At 36.6% G+C, this 10,894-nt stretch overlaps 1 protein-coding gene across 1 annotated transcript in view; it reads right to left on the reverse strand.

Annotated features, from left to right (window-relative positions):
* Positions 1–960: 960 nt before the first annotated feature.
* Positions 961–10,894, reverse strand: part of TSPAN14 (tetraspanin 14) — a gene marked incomplete at its 5' end in the record, with an annotated part of 13,609 nt that continues 3,675 nt past the window's right edge. Inside the window, 6 exon segments of the mRNA XM_010074114.1 lie at positions 961–1,351; positions 2,948–3,067; positions 3,593–3,637; positions 5,287–5,412; positions 8,140–8,310; positions 9,111–9,257. Coding sequence (XP_010072416.1) covers positions 1,280–1,351; positions 2,948–3,067; positions 3,593–3,637; positions 5,287–5,412; positions 8,140–8,310; positions 9,111–9,257 — 681 coding nt within the window.

The following is a 10,894-nucleotide window of genomic DNA, read 5'->3' on the forward strand; positions in this document are numbered from 1 at the left end:
GAACTCTTACTGAATTACAGATGCACCTACTGAACCCCCAAGAGGGGAGGATGGGAAGGAGAGAGTTTAGTTTTCTTCTGATAAAAATAAAAAATGTTGATCTAAGCAGGAATAGTTCAGTTTGACACTGAAAATTACCATGAAGTCATTCTGCTTCGCTATACTGTGACTGGCATTTGAACCATGTATCAGAATACAAGTAGAAATGGTAATTCAATAGCTTGTCAGAAGATTTAAAAATTGAACAATTCTAACCTTTCACTAAATGTGTATTTCCTCATTGAAAAAACATTTCAGCAGGGATCAATGCTGAATTTAAATGTTTTTCAGTCCTGATATTAGCGGTTAGGACTTGTCAAGATCAACATAGCAGTTGTGAGAGAAAGCAGAGCAAAGTCAAAAACCATTAACAGCTAGCATAGCATGCTTGCTACCTACTAACACAAGCTGTATTTTGAACTTTCTGCAGAAAGCACTTTTTAAAGATATTACTGATCAATAAACAGCTAAGCATTTTAAAAGAGGTTTTTCCTCTATAAATAAGGAATATTTACCTTTTTTCAGACAGGAAACAGAATCTGGGATTCACCCCCCCCTTGCCTGAAATAGAGATTTCTAACATATAATGCTACAGATAATCAGATTTTTTCCCTCTTGAGAAAATGCTTGCTCCTGAGACATCTACATTATCCCCAGTCAAACAGAAATATCCCTACTTCTGCACAACTGAAAAGAAATTAAAGAACTAGACAATTTGTGACATTTTCTTCCAATTTCCAATACCATAACGACTATCGTTGCTGGGTATCTTGCCAAAAAATGAATGCATGAGTCTAGTGTAGAGATTAAAATGATTTCAGGATTCTGAAGAAATCAGCATGCCTTCTGAAAAGATTACATTTTGAGATCGATGACAGATTACATTTTTAGACAGATGACAGAACAATCTTCACTGTAATCCTTCAAGGAAAGATTTTACAGCAGTTTCATTTCTCCTTACTACAGTCTTTAAAATCTGTTCTGCTAATGTCTCGGGAAATTCCATGTCTTCCTCAGAGATCAACGCTGGTGCACTGAGTTGTCCCATGAGAAAAAAGGTAGACAGCTGTGTGTTTGGAGGGCTTTTTGTACCAGCTTCTAATAAAAAGCATGAGCTGGTTAAAATCCACATAAGGCTTTTAATAACAGGAGTATTTCATGGTCTGTGCATTTCTTCCACCTTGGTGTCCCATCAATAAGCATAAAATATACTTTATGCAACACGTGTCTGCTTTTGTATTCAGAAGGCCATACCTGCCTTTACAGCTTCAATATCAGAAATCAGTGTTCTGGCTAGGAAAATCCCAAAAATCTAAAAAGAGAAAAACACAAACCATTTGTGAGATTAAACACTTGTACCAGCCTGCAAAACGTCTCTAAAAATCAGACCTTATTACTATTAGTCATTATTGCAGAAGGGGAACCTACATCTTATGTGTTTCTATTACACTGTACTGAAGTCAGCACAACTACTCTTGTGAATAAAGATATGCATTCATAAACTGTTTGCAGGTTCAGATTCTGTAGCCAGGATTATCTGCAAAGCACGGTTACTACTAAACAGTAATAAAGGCAGCAGAATCTTTCAGGAAATAAAACTCATGAGAAAAAGATGCTTTCATCTAACACTTCAAAAATAGTAAGTTTCCAGCATCCAAAATAGTAAGTTTCTAGATGCCATAGAGCTGGAAGAAATCCACTTAGTCAAGTTTACTTGAGTCTCACAAAACTCACACTTACCTATTGCTAAACTTACAAATCAGGCATTTTCATTCATTCTACAACTCTGGATAATACAGTCTATTTTCTGATCAATTTTTTTTAAATACATACAGAATATACACTTACCTGTACTAAAATGAAATTTTTGTCACAAACAGTAGTGGGAAAAATCACAGATTATTCAAAGACATTTAAATTTGAAATGTTAACATTCACTCAAATTCTTGGGGAAACCTTCCTTTACAAATTGAAGATAAATTAATAACTCAGCACATTCCCAGAAACATTCTTAGAAGAACAGCAACAGAGGGCAGCATTGCCACAGCTGGGAAAAGGTATTTTGCCAGCACTCTTTGCTCAACCATTTTCAAGTAAATGGAAAATACATTTTGTAGTAGATTTACAAGGTTGTTACTTCCCGCTGAAGTGAAGCAGTACCATTGCAAAGAAACTGAGGTAGGTGTAAACAACTGTCACAGTGACAGCAGGATCCACCTTGAAAGAAATAATCCGATATGTTTTACTCAGAATTTTGGTTCTTTTCCTTGAGGTACCAAGCACTGATAAGGTACTGGAAGAAGTCACAGCAACTCCTTCATCTACTTCTGTTAATATTACATTTGCAACCTGTCCAACCATTTCCCTGCTCTTCCATTCTCAACTTTTTTTGAGCAGTACACTACATGTCACCTACAGCCAGCTGAGTGGTAATCTTAGCATGAAGGATGGAATTGTATTTTAGTAATTTCACATTTGTGATAGAAGGCTGTAGTCCAGATCTACTAGAGTAGATGACCAGAAGATCTCCCCTCCTTCACAGCATACTAAAATGTAAGAAATAGATTATTACATAAAACATGATATAATAATAATATATTAGCATATTGCTATATTAACATATAACAATATACATCGTCATATACCATATGCATTCCACCTGTATTGTATTTTTTATAATGACCTTCATTGCTTTGAGGAACATAATTTCAACAGGATTAAATTAGTTGATCAGATATTTTCACTCTAAATTCCCATCTCTATTATCTTTTTTGCCATATTATTCTCATACCTAAAAAATCCAGTGTCAAAAATATTTACCTCTCTCCATAACTACCTTTACACTCAGCAGGTCTGTTATCCTCAAATGTGAAACCTTTTTCAAAATAGCATAACAAAAACATCTAACCTGCAGCAGTGAGATAGCTATGAAGACACCCGCAACGATGTAGATATTTCGGGGTAACCAAGCTTCAAGAGCAAGAATACATCCTTTGACAAAAATCTGATCATCCCATTGACTCTTGCTCTGAATATAGAGAGGAAGAAAAGAATTAGTTTTCTGTTCAAGTTTATTAAAAGATCAGTCAATCACATGATATAGATAAACTAACAATTTGTTACTTATGCAGTAATGTTTTTAAAGAGACTCCAGAAATATGTATATACCCAGATTAAATCAGAGTTTGTCAGATATTGATGTTAGTACCTTCCTGGAAATCCCAATATTAGAATACTTTAGAATTAGCAGATAATAGAATTCAGAGTTATACTACTAGAATAACTGACATGCACATTTGAAATGTAAGTCTTGCCCTTTTTTGAAACACACCTTTCCCTTTACATGTTCCATGACTTGTTCTCTCCACTCCCACAAAGTACAAGTCTATTTTAAACAAAGGAAAATCTCTACCACTCTACTTGTGGTATGATGTAGCAGAGTCAATTAGTTCCCAGAATTTTAAGCTGACTCTCTATCAGCAATTCCACCATTTTTATAGTTTTGCCTATACAGGCACAGAACATGACAGACAGCAAGATCCCAGCATCTTACCTTCTTTCTGACATCATAGCCACACTGTGTATTCACAACTTTTTGCTGCAAAGCAAAACATGTTTAAAATAAATCAATTTAATTCTATTCACTTTTGTTCACAATATTTTTTTCTGTCTTTAGATTCACAGACAAACAAATCAGGACTGTTACCTGACCATTTTAAGAAGCATTTTTAGTAAAAATGAGCACAGCACTAGCTGAACACAAGAAAAGTAATGACAAAGCAGAGGTGTATACTAGCAGGAAAACATCCTCTACCAGAAATCCCAGCTTCTTCTATCTCTTGGCTTTCAACTAGCAAGGACTTTTTAAGATGATGTGTAGCAACAGTACTGCCAGCATACAGGTAAGATATCTGCATTTCGAAGACCAGTTTCATGTTAGCTATTTCAAATAACACTTAAATACTGTGGGAACAATAAAAGTACCAGGTTGACTTATTTAGTCCTGCAGTGGAGAAATATGCCTCACAACTCCATCATTTCAAGTGGTACACAAGTTCTATCCCAATCAGTTGAAACAAGCAACAGCTACAAGCTACTTGAGCCCCTTCAGTTCAAAGCCTCACGCGTAACCCAGCTCCAAGATGTACCTAGTGCTGAAGACAAAACACTTCAGTCGCAGATCCCAAGTAGGAAAACCATAAACACCTTCCAGATCACAACCCCATACAACCCAGTGACAGTATTCTTCTCCAGAGATGCAAAGACATTCCTTGTAAGACCTTTTGTTTTCTCTATGTGAGACTTATAAAAACATATGTGTTACACAATTATAGCATAATTTACACAATGCATAGTGAGTTATATTGAAATATTAGTAATAGAATCTCATATTTAAAAGATATTAAAATACCTATGTCTCCCTAAATACAGCACCAGCAACAGAAAAAGTTGCAGCAGAACAGTACTGCTCCATATTAAAATAGAAAATAATTACTGAGGAATCTGAACATGGACTATTTCCCTGACAGTCTTTCCTTGGCTGATTTCCAAGACAATCAAAAGCCCTAGTATAACCTACAAATGGCTATCTGCTCTGCACGAGGATTGCTGGAATAACTTTGAGCTGTAACTATTCCCACTAATACTACAAAGCACTGTATGTTCGTTCCTGCATTTTGGCTTTCACTGAATGGGTCAGATTCCTGAAGTTTAGTAAACAGATCTAACCCATAAGCACCTAAATCTTGCCAAAAACAGAGAATTGACTCAAATGTTTTAAACTGAGTTTGTGCATAAGTGCTTTAGTAGTTGCTGATAAAACAATCAGCAAATGGAATTACTCCTACTTGACTGGCAGAGGGGTGGTGTAACATAAATTCTAACTGGGGCAAACACACTGCTTAGTGCTATCAGGTCCTTACAAGCTACATAAGAGGCCAAGAATTTAAGTAAAAAATGCACTGAGAATAAAAAAATAAATTAGCCACCAGTACTTGCAGACTCAAGCCATACAAAAATAGCTCAAATTCCTGGTTGACAACATATTTTCAGCTGAGTAAGAGGTTGTCACACTTGAACCCTAAAAAGGATGGCACAGAAACATGAAGAGTTTTGTCTGCAAAAGAGTAATTTTTGATCATCTAGAGGACCTTTTAAAGCCCTAGTCATCACACCATATTCAGGAAGTACTTCCTTTCATAACTCTCCAACACCATCACAGCAATACAAAGCCAGGAAGCAACTTACAGCAGGATCAGGTATACAACAGGAAAAAGGAACACCACACTTTTCACGACTTTTGCTTTCACTGCTGCAGTTGAAGTATATGTTAAAGTCCCAGTCATCTGGACCTTGGGCACCACAGCAATGGTTCTGCAACAGATAAACAAACATTTAGCATTTGGGGGTATTTTAGAGACAATTTATCCACTGAAGAAACTCTCTGGAATTATATTTGTTCATCATCTTCACTTTCTCTAAGGCTGTGCAGAATCAATGGCAACATCAGAGTAAAAAAAAAAAAATGAGTAATCAATACTGTGGCCCTATGAAATCAAAGCAACGCATTTGACATACTGCTTCTAGAAATAGTTGTCAGTGTGACAAGCAAAATCATAAAAATTATCACTTCAGATGTAATTGCTAATGTAATCAGTGTACATCCATAAATGGTGTAACAAAATAGTTCATACAAATACATTGTACCTCATTATTTCCAAGTCAACCAAAACCAGAAAAAAACTGAAAAATGTTTTAGATTTGTGACTCTATCCCTAAATCTTCATGAATCAATAAGTTTTATTCTCCTTGTCTACTGTAAAAAGTGGATCCAAACATTTGTGAATATACTTCCTTTTTTTTAAATGAGAAGGTTTTCACCTCCAAATGACTTAACTGGTCAAGTTTCACTAACTCAATGTTCAGTCAACTCTAGAAGTACTTCACGTAAGTTTCTTGACCTAAACAGTATACTGTAATAACCAGAGTTGCAGGTTGGGTAAATCTGAACATTTCAAGGAGTGTTCAATTCTTGGAACTAATGAAAGTTAATTTTTTATCAACGTATGCTTTGCAGTTTACTGGCCTAGATATTTAAAGGCACAAATCTTTCTCTATATTTCGAGTACCTGAAATATTATTCCATCACACAGATTTTCCTGGTACCTCATAAAGTTCAATCCTCTTGGGATATCTCTAGCATCTCTCCTCTGCCCACTGCCCATCTTCACAGAAGTTGTATTAACCTAACTGTCTATGAGAGCACTAAAACCTGAAGTCAGTAAATGGATTCAGAAGTTATCAGGTTGTGACAGACACGGATGTGAACAGAGCAGAATTGTTTACACAGTTTTCACAGGAAATATGACTAAAAAGAGCTGAATAGAGTGGTCACAATAAAACACCAAGAAAAAACTATTTTCAGTCACTAGTACATTTACCATGAAGAAAGCAAAAGGGGTTTATTTTTGTCTTTTAGTGCCTCCTCCCTCACACATCTACACCTTCGTAAAAAGCCATACAACCACTAAACTACCTCAGGAAGGTACAGACTACAAGGTCACTTACAGGCCTGAAAGCAATATAATTAGCCAGTGCAAGGAGCTGCCTAAAAAAGCTCTGTGTGTCCCCAGGTACGGACTGAGAACAGAGCAAATCAGCTTAAGGAGCATGGCTTCTTACAAGATGGGCTTCAGTGAGGCACATTTGAACACACTTCTGCACCTTGTTGTTCAACCCTTGCAGAACTACACTCGCCAATCCGCATTGCATACCTCCCCTCCTTCCCCAGTACTTTTCAGGTACGGATCAATGACAGGCCGGTTCAGAGATTTTTCTCTTTCCTTTTTCAGGTTTAATAGCTTGTTAATCTGGCTAGCGAACTCCTCTTTGTAAACTCAAGCCTTTTATTTTAATCGAAAAGTATTTAACTTTTAACCGGAGTTCAACTGTAAATCAGCTTAGCGTATTATAGCCTGGCTGACTGCACTGAAACTAGATAAATAGCAACAAAAGAGTGGACAATGCAGAAAATTACCGGTGTTGGTCACAGCCAGGAAGAGCCCGACCTTACAAAAATGTGCCCTTAGCACCAAAAGCTAAAGCAAAACAGCACTGAGATTCATCCAGGCAGCTTAGAGGATGCTTCCATATCAATACACAAGAGTGAGTGAACAGGGTAGGTAAGCTGTTGGTAACATACAGCTGATCAAAATGGTATCCACTATAGAACGTAGTTTGCTATCAAACTGAGCTGTGAGCACAGATTTCTAAACGTGTTCTTCTAGAAAACAGAAGACAGACAAAACCAACCTTCTTTCATAAGGGGAAAAATATATAAAGGACACAACCATTCTACCTCTTCATGAAGTACTCACATAGGTACTCTGCTTCTCTCCGTAATTTTTTTTTTAACCACACACAACTAAACAAAAATAAGAAGTCAGCCTTACTGGTTGTTTCCTGGGCATGAATACAAGAGCACCTGACTGAATGAAAGCCACCACACCCTTACTAGCAGAGGCCTTGTCATCTCCCTGTGTACAGCACTGTCTTCTGGTAACTGAATTTTTTAGGACCACAGGAGCGTAAAATTGTTTCAGCTTTCCTTGACAACTGCCAGACCAGAAACTAGTCTTTCCCAGTTAACAAAAATCCTCTTTTGTTTCAAGATGAGGTGCATCTGGGAAGATAAAAGGCCCTGTGGTGCATCCCTGTACAAGATTGCAGCATCTCCTAAAACAAGAGTGCAGGCTACCAGTTCCATCGCACAACTTTTTCAGGATAAAGAGGCATTTTGTTGCTCACTTCTCACTTAAACTGGTACAACACTGACCAGAACAGGGGAGCAAGTCAAGACGGTCAAGAAGGAGATGGATGCTTGGAAGAGCTTCCACATTTGCAGCTAGAACGGCACTCTATCTCAGAATATCTTGCCTCCCTGATGCTTTCAATATAGATGTGCTGTTTTGCTCTTTCTGCAACACAGCTCTATTAGCAACAGAATATGATAAATCTGTAACACAAAAAGAAAAACTTCCAAATCTACACATTATCCTAAAACACATGAAAGAACTGATAAGAAAGAAGACATGAACTTACTATTTTCTGTAGTGAATCTATGAGGTTCTGGAGGTCAATATCATCTCGGTAGGACTTAATGTTATTCTCGAAGAATTCCTTGACCCTGTCCCTCACCCAGTCCTGGAACAGGAATGCAAGAACTGCCACTGCCAGTTCCAACAGAAATATAAACACAATTGCTCCACAGAACTGTAAAAAAAAAAAAGTCACAAATTAGAAAATATCCACTCATTTTGAATGCATCCCTATCCCAACTCCACCGGAAACAGAATTAGGTTAAAATTCTCACTCAGTACAGATGCTGTGAGAATACAACCTGTTAAATAAGAATTCAATGTAAAGAAGCCTCCAAGAGGCAGCGTTATCTTTATGTTTTGGCCACCTGAACTCGACAGTAAAATGAGCACCATACCACAGTCATTATGCATAGCAGTGAAAATAAATGAGAGTCTGCAAAACGGGCTAAAATAGTCTTGATGCTACTTCTCAGATTGTTTCCAATTTTGAAGCAGCCTCAGTAGAAAACCAACATTTAAGAGATTTCACATCAGTCACCGAAGTACCAAAGTTTTACCCACCAAACGCTTAGAAGGAATTTTTAAGCTTTTAAGGGATTTTATTCTCCCTAAGCCACTATACCATCTCCTCTCAGTAACTCCCAACTGACCAAATACATTCCAGAACATCATATTTTGTGATATTACATACACAATGTTAGATACTAGTACACAAACTATAATGTCACTGTATAGCAGAATGTATGAAAAACGGAAGAAACTTTTTCCAGAAAGGGGAAAATACACTTAGGTTTGAATCTACACTGCTTTCAAGACCATTACTCAGAGGCTCATCAGGGGAGTAAGTTTACTATACACATTGTAACAAACCAAGTTCTATAAATTAATTGTCTGGGTTTTCTTCTAGCTCTTCACCCACCATTCCCAGCTTTTACATGCAAAATGATCCACTCATACAATGATGTTACTTACAAACTTCAGAAGGCAGATGTTTTCTCTCAGTGCTCCTACACAACCAGCAAATCCCAAAGTAAACATCACTATTCCCACCATTAAGACAAGCACCACTGGGTCCAGACCATGAAGACCAGTGACCTTTGTCAGATCAGACAATACACCCTGAAAGAGAAAAAAAGATAACAGAAAAAGGTGATGATTATAAGCATGTTTTTCATTTAACATTCCTCCTAGTTGTCCACAATTTCCAAGCGATTCCAGATGAATTTGTTGCAAACCCTCGAGCGCTTGCCAACAGCAACTCACATGGAAGAGTCTTGCTGTAATATGGTTATTGATTATACCAATTTTCTTCACCCTAGCAGAGGAAGTATTAATGCAAAGTTACAGCTATTAATTCTTTTAATAAGTAAATAATTCTTTTAATAAGTAAATCCAGTGCAGTCAACTTCTCAAACATCACATTCTCTCAGGTATATTTGCCAAACAAGCTTCCACAAGATGGTGCCAAAAGCTCAATACCATCACTGAATATTCATTTATCTTCAAGGCAAAAGAACTAACGCTTTATATTAACTTGAAATGTACCAATCAGAAGAAGAGCACTCCAATTTCAAAATCTTAAAATTAAGAAAATAATTTTTCCAATCCTAACGTTTAGGTTGCAGACAGGGAGATACATCCTAACTACAAAGCAGGTCATGGGTGACATTTTAAGGTGGAGAACAAAATCTTGTTTTGGTTTTCAAGAGAAGCAGATTTCTCCTTTCAGCGTTTTAATTATGCCCCCTCTAGAGCTGAATAGTCTTAGCAATGCTCCTCCAAAATACTGCAAGATTACAGAAGTGTACTCTAAATATTCCCTTTTTACCTCAGATAAAATTCTTACATCAAAAGAAGTTATCTATTCCCTACAAGACACTTCCAATTTGCATAATTTAGCCGCAATATTTTCTTTTTTGTTAACTATCCAGAGACACTACTTATCTTGACAATAATCTTACCTATTAACCTTATCTGCCTCTATCTTAGGGCAGATTTTTTAAATCTGTGTAAAAGTAATGCTAACACAATAAAGCCTTCATAATTTCTAGATTAGGTTTTAAATAAATTAAGTTTATATAACAGCTACCATTAAAATTCTATCAAATACATATAGCACAAGCTTCTCAGGTAATGTGCAAAAACAAGATGCAAAATGCAGAAGACAAGAGACAAAGAGCTGAAACTCTTAAAGCCAAGATGAAAAATTTGTAGGGACACCTGGACAGCCTTGTAATAGTCTGAGTGTCAACCATAAACTTATCAGCAATATATAGACCATTTTAATAAGGAAATACAGAAAAATCAACAAAATCAACACACCACAATATCCCATACTTAAGTGATTATTATCTTTTTTTTTTTTTAAAGTACATTCTTGAGCTAACTATGTTTAGTGTAAGAAAGATACCAGAGAGACTCGTAAAGTTCACAAGTCAAATAAGCAGTATAATTCTGTCAAGGGAACGTAAATTCTCATCTTGCTACTCAGGCATTTGCACTAGACTTAAGGGCAAATAATAGGCATCCTAAGACAATACCTCAGAAAAATTCATATCGCTCTGTCTTTAAAGACTGACTTCAAAAAAATAATGTCCACAAAATACAGCATTAGAAAAAATGTGCACATGGAGAAGCTTCATCAGCTGATGAAAAGACACTGATTAACAGTACTACCTTGATACACAGTTCATCTCCTTTCATAATGTGTTCCATAACACATCTTGTTAAAGCTATTGATTTGGCGACAGCAGGAA

The sequence above is a fragment of the Pterocles gutturalis genome, unplaced genomic scaffold (genome assembly GCF_000699245.1).
Source record: "Pterocles gutturalis isolate BGI_N339 unplaced genomic scaffold, ASM69924v1 scaffold26041, whole genome shotgun sequence".
In the NCBI taxonomy this organism is placed as follows: domain Eukaryota; kingdom Metazoa; phylum Chordata; class Aves; order Pterocliformes; family Pteroclidae; genus Pterocles; species Pterocles gutturalis.